Genomic DNA, 17500 nt, shown 5'->3' with positions numbered 1-17500 from the left:
GACAGGGCTGTAGTTACCTAGTGTCCCTACAGGACAGGACTGTAGTTACCTAGTGTCCCTACAGGACAGGACTGTAGTTACCTAGTGTCCCTACGGGACAGGGCTGTAGTTAGTAGTGTAGTTACCTAGTGTCCCTACAGGACAGGGCTGTAGTTATCTAGTGTCCCTACTGGACAGGGCTGTAGTTACCTAGTGTCCCTACAGGACAGGGCTGTAGTTACCTAGTGTCCCTACAGGACAGGGCTGTAGTTATCTAGTGTCCCTACAGGACAGGGCTGTAGTTACCTAGTGTCCCTACAGGACAGGGCTGTAGTTACCTAGTGTCCCTACAGGACAGGGCTGTAGTTATCTAGTGTCCCTACAGGACAGGGCTGTAGTTACCTAGTGTCCCTACAGGACAGGGCTGTAGTTAGTAGTGTAGTTACCTAGTGTCCCTACAGGACAGGGCTGTAGTTAGTAGTGTAGTTACCTAGTGTCCCTACAGGACAGGGCTGTAGTTAGTAGTGTAGTTACCTAGTGTCCCTACAGGACAGGGCTGTAGTTACCTAGTGTCCCTACAGGACAGGGCTGTAGTTAGTAGTGTAGTTACCTAGTGTCCCTACAGGACAGGGCTGTAGTTAGTAGTGTAGTTACCTAGTGTCCCTACAGGACAGGGCTGTAGTTACCTAGTGTCCCTACAGGACAGGGCTGTAGTTAGTAGTGTAGTTACCTAGTGTCCCTACAGGACAGGGCTGTAGTTACCTAGTGTCCCTACAGGACAGGGCTGTAGTTACCTAGTGTCCCTACAGGACAGGGCTGTAGTTACCTAGTGTCCCTACAGGACAGGGCTGTAGTTACCTAGTGTCCCTACAGGACAGGGCTGTAGTTACCTAGTGTCCCTACAGGACAGGGCTGTAGTTACCTAGTGTCCCTACAGGACAGGGCTGTAGTTAGTAGTGTAGTTACCTAGTGTCCCTACAGGACAGGGCTGTAGTTAGTAGTGTAGTTACCTAGTGTCCCTACAGGACAGGGCTGTAGTTAGTAGTGTAGTTACCTAGTGTCCCTACAGGACAGGGCTGTAGTTACCCAGTGTCCCTACAGGACAGGGCTGTAGTTATCTAGTGTCCCTACTGGACAGGGCTGTAGTTACCTAGTGTCCCTACAGGACAGGGCTGTAGTTACCTAGTGTCCCTACAGGACAGGGCTGTAGTTACCTAGTGTCCCTACAGGACAGGGCTGTAGTTACCTAGTGTCCCTACAGGACAGGGCTGTAGTTAGTAGTGTAGTTACCTAGTGTCCCTACAGGACAGGGCTGTAGTTAGTAGTGTAGTTACCTAGTGTCCCTACAGGACAGGGCTGTAGTTAGTAGTGTAGTTACCTAGTGTCCCTACAGGACAGGGCTGTAGTTAGTAGTGTAGTTACCTAGTGTCCCTACAGGACAGGGCTGTAGTTACCCAGTGTCCCTACAGGACAGGGCTGTAGTTACCTAGTGTCCCTACGGGACAGGGCTGTAGTTACCTAGTGTCCCTACAGGACAGGGCTGTAGTTACCTAGTGTCCCTACAGGACAGGGCTGTAGTTACCTAGTGTCCCTACAGGACAGGGCTGTAGTTACCTAGTGTCCCTACAGGACAGGGCTGTAGTTACCTAGTGTCCCTACAGGACAGGGCTGTAGTTACCTAGTGTCCCTACGGGACGGGGCTGTAGTTACCTAGTGTCCCTACAGGACAGGGCTGTAGTTACCTAGTGTCCCTACAGGACAGGGCTGTAGTTACCTAGTGTCCCTACGGGACAGGGCTGTAGTTACCTAGTGTCCCTACAGGACAGGGCTGTAGTTACCTAGTGTCCCTACAGGACAGGGCTGTAGTTGCCTAGTGTCCCTACAGGACAGGGCTGTAGTTACCTAGTGTCCCTACAGGACAGGGCTGTAGTTAGTAGTGTAGTTACCTAGTGTCCCTACAGGACAGGGCTGTAGTTACCTAGTGTCCCTACGGGACAGGGCTGTAGTTACCTCGTGTCCCTACAGGACAGGGCTGTAGTTACCTAGTGTCCCTACAGGACAGGGCAGTAGTTACCTAGTGTCCCTACGGGACAGGGCTGTAGTTAGTAGTGTAGTTACCTAGTGTCCCTACAGGACAGGGCTGTAGTTATCTAGTGTCCCCACGGGACAGGGCTGTAGTTAGTAGTGTAGTTACCTAGTGTCCCTACAGGACAGGGCTGCAGTTACCTAGTGTCCCTACAGGACAGGGCTGTAGTTAGTAGTGTAGTTACCTAGTGTCCCTACAGGACAGGGCTGTAGTTACCTAGTGTCCCTACAGGACAGGGCTGTAGTTACCTAGTGTCCCTACAGGACAGGGCTGTAGTTAGTAGTGTAGTTACCTAGTGTCCCTACAGGACAGGGCTGTAGTTACCTAGTGTCCCTACAGAACAGGGCTGTAGTTACCTAGTGTCCTTACAGGACAGGGCTGTAGTTAGTAGTGTAGTTACCTAGTGTCCCTACAGGACAGGGCTGTAGTTACCTAGTGTCCCTACAGGACAGGGCTGTAGTTACCTAGTGTCCCTACAGGACAGGGCTGCTTGGCCATCTGTCCCTGCTGGGTTCTGGGCCAGGACACTTCAGCTGTCACCCTGGGGGAGCAGTGGTCCTGGGGGGGTATGACCGGGGGTTGGGGAGGCAGAGGGGGAACACCCATGGCTGGCACCGACCGCCCGTTACCTACCGGAGATGTACATGTTAAAAACGGGTACAATAATTATACGATAACACATTGGAACAGAATGTGTTCATTTCCGTTACCGGGGTTAACGATCTCTGGGATCTGGTTATCGCCGGGGACGACCACGCCACCACCGGCAGGGTTCCGCACGGTCGTGGTTGTCCGGGACCGTTGACCGGGGAAGGTGGTGAGGATTGGTCGCGCCGTGGTATAGTAGGGAGGAGACCGGGTGGTCGTGGTCCGACTGGTGGAGGAAGAGGAGGAGGGGACTTTGGGAGGCCCGTGGATGACTGGAGGAACCAAGTCTGGACGGAGAGACAAAGAGAGAGAGATGAGAGAGAGATGATCCAATTCGAGAAACAAGAGAAGAAGGAACTGTTGTGGTGGAGGAAGGAAGGAAGTCTGAATGGAGAGAGAAGGAGAGAGAGAAAGAGAGAGAAGGAGTGAAGGAGAGAGAGAAGGAGAGAGAGAAAGAGAGAGAAGGAGAGAGAGAAGGAACTGTTGTGGTGGAGGAAGGAAGGAAGGAAGTCTGAATGGAGAGAAGGAGAGAGAAGGAAGGAGAGAGAGAGAGAAGGAGAGAGAGAGAAGGAGAGAGAGAAGGAGAGAGTGAGCTAAATGAGTTAGAGAAAGAAGGGAATGTACTAGTCCTTGTTGGTGTGGAGGAAACAATGGAATAGATAAAGAAAAATGCATTGGGGTGTAAAAATAACTTTTGTGCAAGTTCTCCTACTTAAAAAGATGAGAGAGGCCTGTAATACTTTTTGCCCCACTGTATTTTGATGTTTTTAAAATTGTATAAACTGCCTTAATGGGGATCCATAATAAACCCCAGGAAGAGTAGCTGCTGCCTTGGCAGGAACTAATGGGGATCCATAATAAACCCCCAGGAAGAGTAGCTGCTGCCTTGACAGGAACTAACGGGGATCCATAATAAAACCCCAGGAAGAGTAGCTGCTGCCTTGGCAGGAACTAATGGGGATCCATAATAAACCCCAGGAAGAGTAGCTGCTGCCTTGGCAGGAACTAATGGGGATCCATAATAAACCCCAGGAAGTGTAGCTGCTGCCTTGGCAGGAACTAATGGGGATCCATAATAAACCCCAGGAAGAGTAGCTGCTGCCTTGGCAGGAACTAAAGGGGATCCATAATAAACCCCAAGAAGAGTAGCTGCTGCCTTGGCAGGAACTAATGGGGATCCATATTAAACACCCAGGAAGAGTAGCTGCTGCCTTGGCAGGAACTAATGGGGATCCATAATAAACCCCAGGAAGAGTAGCTGCTGCCTTGACAGGAACTAATGGGGATCCATAATAAACCCCAGGAAGAGTATCTGCTGCCTTGGCAGGAACTAATGGGGATCCATAATAAACCCCCAGGAAGAGTAGCTGCTGCCTTGGCAGGAACTAATGGGGATCCATAATAAACCCCCAGGAAGAGTAGCTGCTGCCTTGACAGGAACTAACGGGGATCCATAATAAACCCCAGGAAGAGTATCTGCTGCCTTGGCAGGAACTAATGGGGATCCATAATAAACCCCAGGAAGAGTAGCTGCTGCCTTGGCAGGAACTAATGGGGATCCATAATAAACCCCCAGGAAGAGTAGCTGCTGCCTTGACAGGAACTAATGGGGATCCATAATAAACCCCCAGGAAGAGTAGCTGCTGCCTTGGCAGGAACTAATGGGGATCCATAATAAACCCCAGGAAGAGTAGCTGCTGCCTTGACAGGAACTAATGGGGATCCATAATAAACCCCAGGAAGAGTATCTGCTGCCTTGGCAGGAACTAATGGGGATCCATAATAAACCCCCAGGAAGAGTAGCTGCTGCCTTGACAGGAACTAACGGGGATCCATAATAAACCCCAGGAAGAGTATCTGCTGCCTTGGCAGGAACTAATGGGGATCCATAATAAACCCCAGGAAGAGTAGCTGCTGCCTTGGCAGGAACTAATGGGGATCCATAATAAACCCCCAGGAAGAGTAGCTGCTGCCTTGACAGGAACTAACGGGGATCCATAATAAACCCCAGGAAGAGTATCTGCTGCCTTGGCAGGAACTAATGGGGATCCATAATAAACCCCAGGAAGAGTAGCTGCTGCCTTGGCAGGAACTAATGGGGATCCATAATAAACCCCCAGGAAGAGTAGCTGCTGCCTTGACAGGAACTAATGGGGATCCATAATAAACCCCCAGGAAGAGTAGCTGCTGCCTTGGCAGGAACTAATGGGGATCCATAATAAACCCCCAGGAAGAGTAGCTGCTGCCTTGACAGGAACTAACGGGGATCCATAATAAACCCCAGGAAGAGTAGCTGCTGCTTTGACAGGAACTAATGGGGATCCATAATAAACCCCAGGAAGAGTAGCTGCTGCCTTGACAGGAACTAATGGGGATCCATAATAAACCCCAGGAAGAGTAGCTGCTGCCTTGACAGGAACTAATGGGGATCCATAATAAACCCCAGGAAGAGTAGCTGCTGCCTTGGCAGGAACTAATGGGGATCCATAATAAACCCCAGGAAGAGTAGCTGCTGCCTTGACAGGAACTAATGGGGATCCATAATAAACCCCAGGAAGAGTAGCTGCTGCCTTGACAGGAACTAATGGGGATCCATAATAAACCCCAGGAAGAGTAGCTGCTGCCTTGACAGGAACTAATGGGGATCCATAATAAACCCCCAGGAAGAGTAGCTGCTGCCTTGACAGGAACTAACGGGGATCCATAATACACCCCAGGAAGAGTAGCTGCTGCCTTGGCAGGAACTAATGGGGATCCATAATAAACCCCAGGAAGAGTAGCTGCTGCCTTGGCAGGAACTAATGGGGATCCATAATAAACCCCCAGGAAGAGTAGCTGCTGCCTTGGCAGGAACTAATGGGGATCCATAATAAACCCCAGGAAGAGTAGCTGCTGCTTTGACAGGAACTAATGGGGATCCATAATAAACCCCCAGGAAGAGTAGCTGCTGCTTTGACAGGAACTAATGGGGATCCATAATAAACCCCAGGAAGAGTAGCTGCTGCTTTGACAGGAACTAATGGGGATCCATAATAAACCCCAGGAAGAGTAGCTGCTGCCTTGGCAGGAACTAATGGGGATCCATAATAAATTCAAAGTATTATTACGTTTTCTCACAGCTTGTTAGAGCTGTGTAAACTGTTGTGACACAGTCGTCTGAGCACCACGCCTCGCCTCCGAGCATCATGGGGGTTTTAATGGTACGTAGTCTATTTTTTTCTCCGGACCTTTTTCAAAATCGTCCCCCGAAAAAATGGAAGTCTATTCGTAGTGATCAGTCTGCCCTCCGTCCCGCTCCATGTCACCATCCATCAAATGTGGCAGCACCACTCGCTTACCGCTGTCCCTTCCTGTGTGTGTGTGTGTGTGTGTGTGTGTGTGTGTGTGTGTGTGTGTGTGTGTGTGTGTGTGTGTGTGTGTGTGTGTGTGTGTGTGTGATCATTGTTCAGAGTGAGTGCATAACAAGGCCATGGTTTGACAGGTCTGAGCCCATACAAGCCCAAACCCTGCTGTAACAATGGACTGGTAATGTGTGTGTTTGTGAGAGTGGGAGGAACACAACCCAACACAACACAGCAGTAAATTACACAGCAAAAACATCAACATCTCAGACACTCAGACACAACAACAGATGGTGCTCTCTCACTATTCTCCCTCTCTCTCTCTCTCTATTATCTCTCTCTCTCTCTCACTATTCTCTCTCTCTCTCTCACTATTCTCTCTCTCTCTCTCTCTCTCTCTCTCTCTCTCTCTCTCTCTCTCTCTCTCTCTCTCTCTCTCTCTCTCACTCTCTCTCTCTCTCTCACTCTCTCTCTCTCTCACTATTCTCTCTCTCACTCTCTCTCTCTCTCACTATTCTCTCTCTCTCTCTCTCTCTCTCTCACTATTCTCTCTCTCTCTCTCTCTCTCTCACTATTCTCTCTCTCTCTCTCTCTCTCACTATTCTCTCTCTCTCTCACTATTCTCTCTCACTCTCTCTCACTATTCTCTCTCTCTCTCACTATTCTCTCTCACTCTCTCTCTCTATCACTCTTTCTCCGTCTTCCTCTCTCCCTCTTCCTATATCTCTGTCTCTATCTCTCTCTCTTTCGTTGTCTTCCTATCTCTCTTTCTCTGTCTTCCTCTTTTCTCTGTTACGCACATAAAGACCCCCCCCTCCCTCGCCACACACACACACTCATCTCTCTAACACACGTAATCACAGGAGGTGTGCAGATCTACGCTGGCGTGACATAAGAGGTTCATAAAACCTTCATAGGGATGTCTTGGCCACACCCCTTACATAAGACTCTTACACCCTTTAATGTAAGACACGCACAAACACATACACCCCTCCAGTCTTGGCCACACCCCTTGGCTTTACATACCACACCCCTTACGTAAGACTCTTACACCCTTAATGTAAGACACGCACAAACACACACACCCCTCCAGTCTTGGCCACACCCCTTGGCTTGACATACCACGCCCCTTATGTAAGAATCTTACACTCTTAATGTAAGACACACACAAACAAACACACCCCTCAGGGGTGCTTGCTTAGTCCCCTCCTGTATTCCCTGATCACCAACGACGACGAGGCAGCCTATAAGCAAGAGGTCAGAGACCTGGCAGTGTGGTGCCAGGACAACAACCTCTCCCTCAACGTGAGCAAGACAAAAGGAGCTGATCGCGGACTACAGGAAGCGGAGTGCCGAGCACATCGACGGGGCCGTAGTGGAACGGGTCGAGACCTTCCCGTTCCTCGGTGTCCACATCGCTAAGTACCGATCACGTTCCAAACACACCGAGCACATCAACGGGGCCGTAGTGGAACGGGTCGAGACCTTCCCGTTCCTCGGTGTCCACATCGCTAAGTACCGATCACGTTCCAAACACACCGAGCACATCAACGGGGCCGTAGTGGAACGGGTCGAGACCTTCCCGTTCCTCGGTGTCCACATCGCTAAGTACCGATCACGTTCCAAACACACCGACGCGGTGATGAAGAGGACAACACCTCTTCCCCCTCAGGAGACTGAAAAGATTTGGGCCCTCGGCTCCTCCAAAAAGATCTAGAGCTGCGTCGCTATGGCAACTGCTTGGCATCCGACCGCAAGGCGCTGCGGAGGGTATGGGGACACTTGGATTGTATATATAAAGTGTAAATAGTTGGATGCAAACTCAAAATGTAATACATTTCAACTCTATATCTGACTTGGTACAGGTGTCTGACTATTTTTAAGCTCATGTGAGGTGTGTACTTTTTTTTTTCAAAGTAGATTTGTTTTAGACTACCAAGAATCACTCTTAGCCCACTGCAGTAAATGGTTAATTTTGCATAATTTAGTGGAATTAAATTGACACGTGTATACAGTACATTTATTATGTATCCTGTTTATCACAGCAACACAATGACTTTTTCCTATTTTTGTTGCCTTACAACCTGGAATAAAAATAGATTTTTGGGGGGGGGTTGTATCATTTGATTTACACAACATGCCTACCACTTTGAAGATGCAAAATATTTTTGGGTTGTGAAACAAACAAGAAATTGAGCGTGCAGAAATATTCACCCCACCAAAGTCAATACTTTGTAGAACCACCTTTTGCAGCAATTACAGCTGCATGTCTCTTGGGGTCTGTCTCTATAAGCTTGGCACATCTAGACACTGGGATTTTTGCCTATTTTTCAAGGCAAAACTGCTCCAGCTCCTTCAAGTTGGATGGGTTCCGCTAGTGTACTGCAATCTTTAAGTCATACCACATATTCTCAATTGGATTGAGATCTAGGGCTTTGACGAGGCCATTCCAAGAACATTTAAATGTTTCCTCAAAAACAACTCAAGTGTTGCTTTAGCAGTATGCTTAGGGTCATTGTCCTGCTGGAAGGTGAACCTCCGTCCCAGTCTCAAATCTCTGGAAGACTGAAACAGGTTTCCCTCAATAATTTCCCTGTATTTAGCGCCATCCATCAATCCTTCAATTCTGACCAGTTTCCCAGCCCCTGCCGATGAAAAACATCCCCACAGCATGATGCTGCATTGTCGGAACTAGAAGCACAAGCATTTCACTACACTCGCACTAACATCTGCTAACCATGTGTATGTGAACTAGAAGCACAAGCATTTCGCTACACTCACACTAACATCTGCTAACCATGTGTGTGTGACAAATACATTTTTATTTGATTTGATGCTACCAACCCCAAGCTTCATTGTGGGGATGGTGTTCTTGTGGTGATGAGAGGTGTTGGGTTTGCGCCAGACACAGCATTTTCCTTGATGGCCAAAAAGCTAACTTTGAGTCTCATCTGACCAGAGTACCTTCTTAGATATGTTTGGGGAGTCTCCCACAGTACCTTCTTCCATATGTTTGGGGAGTCTCCCACGTTCGTCTTTTGGCGAACACCAAACATGTTTACTTATTTATTTCTTTAAGCAATGCCACTCTTCCGTAAAGCCCAGCTCGGTGAGGTTACGGTTTAAATTAGTCCTATGGACAGATACTCCAATCTCCACTGTGGAGCTTTGCAGCTCCTTCACGGGTTGTCTTTGGTCTCCTTGTTTCCTCTCCGATTAATGCCCTCCTTGCCTGGTCTGTGAGTTTTGGTGGGCGGCCCTCTCTTCGCAGGTTTGTCGTGGTGCCACATTACTTACATTTTTTAAATAATGGATTTAATGATGCTCCGTAGGATGTTCAAAGTTTGTGATATATTTTTATAACCCAACCCTGATCTCTACTTCTCCACAACTTTGTCCCTGACCTGTTTGGAGGGCTCCTTTGTCTTCATGGTGCCGCTTGCTTGGTGGGGCCCCCTTGCTTTCGTGGTGTTGCAGACTCTGGGGCCTTTCAGAACAGGTGTATATATACTGAGATCATGTGACAGATCATGTGACAGATCATGTGACACAGATTGCACACAGGTGGACTTCAACTAATTATGTTACTTCTGAATGTAATTGGTAGCAGAAGATCTTATTTAGAGACTTCATAGTAAAGGGGGTGAATACATATACACACACCACTTTCCAGTTGTTTTATTATTTAGATTTGTTTTTAAACAAGTTATTAAAAAAAAAGAAATTCACCAATTTGGACTATTTTGTGTATGTCGATTACATGAAAAATCCAAATATAGATCCATTTAAATTAGAGGTTGTAATGCAACAGAATAGGAAAACAACACAAGAGGGATGAATACTTTTGGAAGGCGCTGTACAGACACAGTGTCACGTTCTGACCATAGTTATTGTGTGTTTTCCATGTTTTAGTGTTTGGTCGGGACGTGAGCTGGGTGGGCATTCTATGTTGTGTGTCTAGTTTGTCCGTTTCTATGTATGGCCTGATTATGGTTCTCAGTCAGAGGCAGGTGTTAGTCATTTGTCTCTGATTGGGAACCATATTTAGGTAGCTTGTTTTGTGTTGGGGTTTGTGGGTGGTTGTTTCCTGTCTTTGTCTTCTCTGCACCGGATAGGACTGTGTTGGGGTTTATGGGTGGTAGTTTCTTGTCTTTGTGTTCTCTGCACCAGATAGGACTGTGTTGGGGTTTGTGGGTGGTTGTTTCCTGTCTTTGTGTTCTCTGCACCAGATAGGACTGTGTTGGGGTTTGTGGGTGGTTGTTTCCTGTCTTTGTGTTCTCTGCACCAGATAGGACTGTGTTGGGGTTTGTGGGTGGTAGTTTCCTGTCTTTGTCTTCTCTGCACCAGATAGGACTGTGTTGGGGTTTGTGGGTGGTAGTTTCCTGTCTTTGTGTTCTCTGCACCAGATAGGACTGTGTTGGGGTTTGTGGGTGGTTGTTTCCTGTCTTTGTGTTCTCTGCACCAGATAGGACTGTGTTGGGGTTTGTGGGTGGTAGTTTCCTGTCTTTGTGTTCTCTGCACCAGATAGGACTGTGTTGGGGTTTGTGGGTGGTAGTTTCCTGTCTTTGTGTTCTCTGCACCAGATAGGACTGTGTTGGGGTTTGTGGGTGGTTAGGACTGTGTTGGGGTTTGTGGGTGGTTAGGACTGTGTTGGGGTTTGTGGGTGGTTAGGACTGTGTTGGGGTTTGTGGGTGGTTAGGACTGTGTTGGGGTTTGTGGGTGGTTAGGACTGTGTTGGGGTTTGTGGGTGGTTAGGACTGTGTTGGGGTTTGTGGGTGGTTAGGACTGTTGGGGTTTGTGGGTGGTTAGGACTGTTGGGGTTTGTGGGTGGTTAGGACTGTTGGGGTTTGTGGGTGGTTAGGACTGTGTTGGGGTTTGTGGGTGGTAGTTTCCTGTCTTTGTGGTCTCTGCACCAGATAGGACTGTGTTGGGGTTTGTGGGTGGTAGTTTCCTGTCTTTGTGTTCTCTGCACCAGATAGGACTGTGTTGGGGTTTGGGTGGGGTTGTTTCCTGTCTTTGTGTTCTCTGCACCAGATAGGACTGTGTTGGGGTTTGGGTGGGGTTGTTTCCTGTCTTTGTGTTCTCTGCACCAGATAGGACTGTGTTGGGGTTTGTGGGTGGTAGTTTCCTGTCTTTGTGGTCTCTGCACCAGATAGGACTGTGTTGGGGTTTGGGTGGGGTTGTTTCCTGTCTTTGTGTTCTCTGCACCAGATAGGACTGTGTTGGGGTTTGGGTGGGGTTGTTTCCTGTCTTTGTTCTCTGCACCAGATAGGACTGTTTGGGGTTTTGTCACGTTTGTTATGTTGTATTTGTGTAGTTGTTTACGTTATCGTCTTTCATTAAACATGTAGAACACGACCTACGCTGCATGTTGGTCCTCTCCTTCGACGGAAGAAAGACGTTCCACACAGAACCTTTGAACATATAATTTGCATCTCTCAGACAGATTGTATCATTTTAATATTATTAATATTTGCAAATTGCGAAATGCATAGGAAACGGAAGGCAGGCTTCATCAGCGCGTCACACACCACTTTGCAATGAGCTGGAGGCAGGGTGCATTTTCAAAAACATCTACTTAATTGTTTAAAAAGCTGAACGTTTTTACTACATGTTATGAGGCATGTCTTAATTCGCTTCAGACCATATCTGTCGAGGCAATTATTTGATATCAACTTCCTTTCATTGTCCAGTCGCCCCAAGGCACGATCCTAGTCCTATTAGCAACCCATATAGTTGTTGCCTATTACATCTCCCCTCTTTCTACGTTTCTAATGGATATTTACATATCTTTTCACGAGCGGTGCGCTTTTGACTGCGCTGTTTTTAACCGCTAATTGCATTATGGGATGAACATTCGTGCGTAGCCTACTGCCTTGTGCGCCTTGCTGCTCTTAAAACGCGAATAAATAATAGTTTATCAACATTTTAAACATTCTGATCTGTTGCATCAGAAACTGTTTCATGTAGTCTCGGTCTACTGGTTGGACGAATGTTGGATGTATCGTCCCACAAATGTCTCAGAGTCTGTATGGAATAGGCTATTTATTTTTCTCTACAAACTGACCAATAGACGAGGTCAACTTTTCTACTATGGGGAATAGTGGATTGACAGGCAGGTGATTTTGCTGTTCGTTACTCGTCTTGTTGGCTGAGGAAAAGTACATAACGTGGACAGTTATTCTGACAATTTTCAAAGTGCACGCCGGGATTCAGAAGGAACCGCACGTCGTTCCATCCGGGACTTGTCACGTTCTGTTGTTAATATGAATGACCATAATCTACATGTGATTTCTGTCATTGTCACGTTCTGTTAATATGAATGACCATCATCTAGTTCTTGTGTTATTTCTTAGTTTTAGTTGGTCAGGAGGTGCGTTGGGTGGGCATTCTATGTGTTGTGTTTCTAGGTTGGTTTTTCTGTGTTCGGCCTAGTATGGTTCTCAATCAGAGGCAGGTGTCGTTAGTTGTCTCTGATTGAGAATCATACTTAGGTAGCCTGCGTTTCACTGTTGTTTTGGTGGGTGATTGTTGTTTCTGTGTCTGTCTGTTCGCCACACGGTCCTGTTTAGGTTGTGTTCGCTACACGGTTCTGTTTAGGTTGTGTTCGCTACAGGGTCCTGTTTAGGTTGTGTTCGCTACACGGTTCTGTTTAGGTTGTGTTCGCCACACGGTCCTGTTTAGGTTGTGTTCGCCACACGGTCCTGTTTAGGTTGTGTTCGCCACACGGTCCTGTTTAGGTTGTGTTCGCCACACGGTCCTGTTTAGGTTGTGTTCGCCACACGGTCCTGTTTAGGTTGTGTTCGCCACACGGTCCTGTTTAGGTTGTGTTCGCCACACGGTCCTGTTTAGGTTGTGTTCGCCACACGGTCCTGTTTAGGTTGTGTTCGCCACACGGTCCTGTTTAGGTTGTGTTCGCCACACGGTCCTGTTTAGGTTGTGTTCGCCACACGGTCCTGTTTAGGTTTTGGACACTTACCACGCCGCATCTTGGTCTGATCCTTGCTACACCTCTACAGTCATTCTGAGGACCGTGGGTGGACGCCCTAATTAGGTTACGCACCCAGATGCATACGGGTTCACTATATTTCTCAAATGCTGATCCACGCTGGGCCAAACCCTCCCCTAACCCAGGTGACGCTGAGCCAAACCCTCCCCTAACCCAGGTGACGCTGGGCCAAACCCTCCCCTAACCCAGGTGACGCTGGGCCAAACCCTCCCCTAACCCAGGTGACGCTGGGCCAAACCCTCCCCTAACCCAGGTGACGCTGGGCCAAACCCTCCCCTAACCCAGGTGACGCTGGGCCAAACCCTCCCCTAACCCAGGTGACGCTGGGCCAAACCCTCCCCTAACCCAGGTGACGCTGGGCCAAACCCTCCCCTAACCCAGGTGACGCTGGGCCAAACCCTCCCCTAACCCAGGTGACGCTGGGCCAAACCCTCCCCTAACCCAGGTGACGCTGGGCCAAACCCTCCCCTAACCCAGGTGACGCTGGGCCAAACCCTCCCCTAACCCAGGTGACGCTGGGCCAAACCCTCCCCTAACCCAGGTGACGCTGGGCCAATTGTGCATGAATTTACGAACAGACAATCTGACCACATTCTGACTCCAGATTGAATTTAGGAACAGACCATCTGAACGCCCAGAGATCACTCTGACCACATTCTGACTCCAGATTGAATTTAGGAACACACCCGCAGTATAAACCAGCCTTTAGTCTTGAAATCTGTGCTTGTTTAGTATTTGGTACATGACCTCACATGTGAATCCTTAATGAGATGGGCGGGGCTAAAGCTTACGAAAGGTGTGAACGATGTGGTTGTTTAGTACATGACCTCACATGTGAATCTTTAATGAGATGGGCGGGGCTAAAGCTTAAGAAGGTGTGAACGATGTGGTTGTTTAGTACATGACCTCACATGTGAATCTTTAATGAGATGGGCGGGGCTAAAGCTTTAGAAGGTGTGAACGATGTGGTTGTTTAGTACATGACCTCACATGTGAATCTTTAATGAGATGGGCGGGGCTAAAGCTTAAGAAGGTGTGAACGATGTGGTTGTTTAGTACATGACCTCACATGTGAATCTTTAATGAGATGGGCGGGGCTAAAGCTTAAGAACGTGTGAACGATGTGGTTGTTTAGTACATGACCTTACATGTGAATCCTTAATGAGATGGGCGGGGCTAAAGCTTAAGAAAGGTGTGAACGATGCTGAATGGGTGGAGACAAAGAAGAGGTCTCCAGTAGGTACCAAAACATTCAAGCGCCATTTTCTCAAAAGTGAGGTTACAAGTCTATCAACTTTCAAAGCAGAATAACTTTCCCATTGTTCCTCAACTGTAGTGTCTAATATATAATAATAATAATAATAATAATAATAATATATATCATTTTGAAGCTCTGTCTCTGCTTTCATCCAATGTAAAAAACACAATTTCAAAATGTAGCAACATAAGAATCGAGCCGGTCCGTCACAAGACTACTTGAAGGTAACAGCGCTCATCGTTGCCCCTAGTGGCCGGTGTTCATTTCAGACATGGATGGATGTTGAATACTGACTTTTAATCACGGGTGACCTGGCTACACACACACACACACACACACACACACACACACACACACACACACTTTAAGATTCTTACGACCCTAATGTAACACAACATGATGGTGATGTCATCTCATGCAAAGGTTAAGCTTTTAAAACAGGATGATGACAGTTTGCACTTCAAATCTACTTTGTTCTCTCTCTCTCTCTCTTTCTGTCTCTCTCTTTCACCCCTTCTCTCTCTCTCTTTCTGTCTCTCTCTCACCCCGTCTCTCTCTTCTGTCTCTCTTTCACCCCTTCTCTCTCTCTCTCTCTTTCTGTCTCTCTCTCACCCAGTCTCTCTCTCTCACCCTCTCTAACCTTTCCAATAAAACATACTATGTTTTAAACAACAAACTGCTTTGTAATCATCTCTCCTAATAGAACATTAATTCCCTCAGAAAGTTGGATAGAGATTAAGTTAAATAACAGCTATTGTGTTCTATTGTAAAGTAAACGACCCGATCGTCATGGAACAATGGGACCCAGCTAACAATGAATGGCTCCGAGGACGTTACTGTACGGTTCACCGTCTCCTCAACCGTTTCCCCTTTAACATCACACAGTTTACTGTGAGGTTTGTTTCTGAAGTTAACCATCATAACACACACTACGAAGACCCAAATGACACCCTGTTCCCCACAGAGTGCACTCCTTTATATGGCTCTGGTCCAAAGTAGTGCACTATATAGGGAATAGGGTGCCATAGCTCTGGTCTAAAGTAGTGCACTATATAGGGAATAGGGTGCCATAGAGCTCTGGTCCAAAGTAGTGCAATATATAGTGAATAGGGTGCCATAGAGCTCTGGTCTAAAGTAGTGCACTATATAGGGAATAGGGCTCTGGTCTAAAGTAGTGCACTATGTAGGGAATAGGGTGCCGTAGAGCTCTGGTCTAAAGTAGTGCACTATGTATAGGGAATAGGGTGCCATAGAGCTCTGGTCTAAAGTTGTGCACTATGTATAGGGAATAGGGTGCCATAGAGCTCTGGTCTAAAGTAGTGCACTATGTAGGGAATAGGGCTCTGGTCTAAAGTAGTGCACTATATAGGGAATAGGGTGCCATAGAGCTCTGGTCTAAAGTAGTGCACTTTGTAGGGAATAGGGTGCCATAGAGCTCTGGTCTAAAGTAGTGCACTATGTATAGGGAATAGGGTGCCATAGGGCTCTGGTCCAAAGTAGTGCACTATATAGGGAATAGGGCTCTGGTCTAAAGTAGTTCACTATATAGGGAATAGGGCTCTGGTCTAAAGTAGTGCACTACGTAGGGAATAGGGTGCCATAGAGCTCTGGTCTAAAGTAGTGCACTACGTAGGGAATAGGGTGCCATAGAGCTCTGGTCTAAAGTTGTGCACTATGTATAGGGAATAGGGTGCCACGTGGCCTCCATATTCATTCAGCTTTGTGACCACTGTGGTCAGACTGACTGACTAGTGTTAGTGACCACTGTGGTCAGACTGACTGACTAGTGTTAGTGACCACTGTGGTCAGACTGACTGACTAGTGTTAGTGACCACCGTGGTCAGACTGACTGACTAGTGTTAGTGACCACTGTGGTCAGACAGACTGACTAGTGTTAGTGACCACTGTGGTCAGACTGACTGACTAGTGTTAGTGACCACCGTGGTCAGACTGACTAGTGTTAGTGACCACCGTGGTCAGACTGATTGACTAGTGTTAGTGACCACCGTGGTCAGACTGACTGACTAGTGTTAGTGACCACCGTGGTCAGACTGACTAGTGTTAGTGACCACCGTGGTCAGACTGACTAGTGTTAGTGACCATCGTGGTCAGACTGACTAGTGTTAGTGACCACTGTGGTCAGACTGACTAGTGTTAGTGACCACTGTGGTCAGACTGACTGACTAGTGTTAGTGACCACCGTGGTCAGACTGACTGACTAGTGTTAGTGACCACCGTGGTCAGAGTGACTAGTGTTAGTGACCACTGTGGTCAGACTGACTGACTAGTGTTAGTGACCACCGTGGTCAGACTGACTGACTAGTGTTAGTGACCACTGTGGTCAGACTGACTAGTGTTAGTGACCACTGTGGTCAGACTGACTGACTAGTGTTAGTGACCACCGTGGTCAGACTGACTAGTGTTAGTGACCACTGTGGTCAGACAGACTGACTAGTGTTAGTGACCACCGTGGTCAGACTGACTAGTGTTAGTGACCACTGTGGTCAGACTGACTGACTAGTGTTAGTGACCACCGTGGTCAGACTGACTGACTAGTGTTAGTGACCACCGTGGTCAGACTGACTGACTAGTGTTAGTGACCACCGTGGTCAGACTGACTAGTGTTAGTGACCACCGTGGTCAGACTGACTGAGTGTTAGTGACCACCGTGGTCAGACTGACTAGTGTTAGTGACCACCGTGGTCAGACTGACTGACTAGTGTTAGTGACCACCGTGGTCAGACTGACTGACTGTGTTAGTGACCACTGTGGTCAGACTGACTAGTGTTAGTGACCACCGTGGTCAGACTGACTGACTAGTGTTAGTGACCACCGTGGTCAGACTGACTGACTAGTGTTAGTGACCACCGTGGTCAGACTGACTAGTGTTAGTGACCATCGTGGTCAGACTGACTAGTGTTAGTGACCACCGTGGTCAGACTGACTAGTGTTAGTGACCACCGTGGTCAGACTGACTAGTGTTAGTGACCACCGTGGTCAGACTGACTAGTGTTAGTGACCACCGTGGTCAGACTGACTGACTAGTGTTAGTGACCACCGTGGTCAGACTGACTGACTAGTGTTAGTGACCACCGTGGTCAGACTGACTGACTAGTGTTAGTGACCACCGTGGTCAGACTGACTGACTAGTGTTAGTGACCACCGTGGTCAGACTGACT

The 17500-nt window shown here is 47.8% G+C and overlaps 1 protein-coding gene across 1 annotated transcript in view; it reads right to left on the bottom strand.

Moving 5' to 3' along the window:
• LOC127926122 (adhesion G protein-coupled receptor L3-like) overlaps positions 1-17500 on the bottom strand; it is a gene marked incomplete at both ends in the record, with an annotated part of 157941 nt that overhangs the window by 108033 nt on the left and 32408 nt on the right. Inside the window, 2 exons of the mRNA XM_052511495.1 lie at positions 2530-2694; positions 2776-3000. Coding sequence (XP_052367455.1) covers positions 2530-2694; positions 2776-3000 — 390 coding nt within the window. The remainder of the gene's footprint in view (positions 1-2529; positions 2695-2775; positions 3001-17500) is intronic.

This window comes from Oncorhynchus keta, unplaced genomic scaffold (genome assembly GCF_023373465.1).
Source record: "Oncorhynchus keta strain PuntledgeMale-10-30-2019 unplaced genomic scaffold, Oket_V2 Un_contig_687_pilon_pilon, whole genome shotgun sequence".
In the NCBI taxonomy this organism is placed as follows: domain Eukaryota; kingdom Metazoa; phylum Chordata; class Actinopteri; order Salmoniformes; family Salmonidae; genus Oncorhynchus; species Oncorhynchus keta.
The sequence above is the reverse complement of the archived record's forward strand: the minus strand, read 5'-3'. Positions and strand labels throughout refer to the sequence as shown.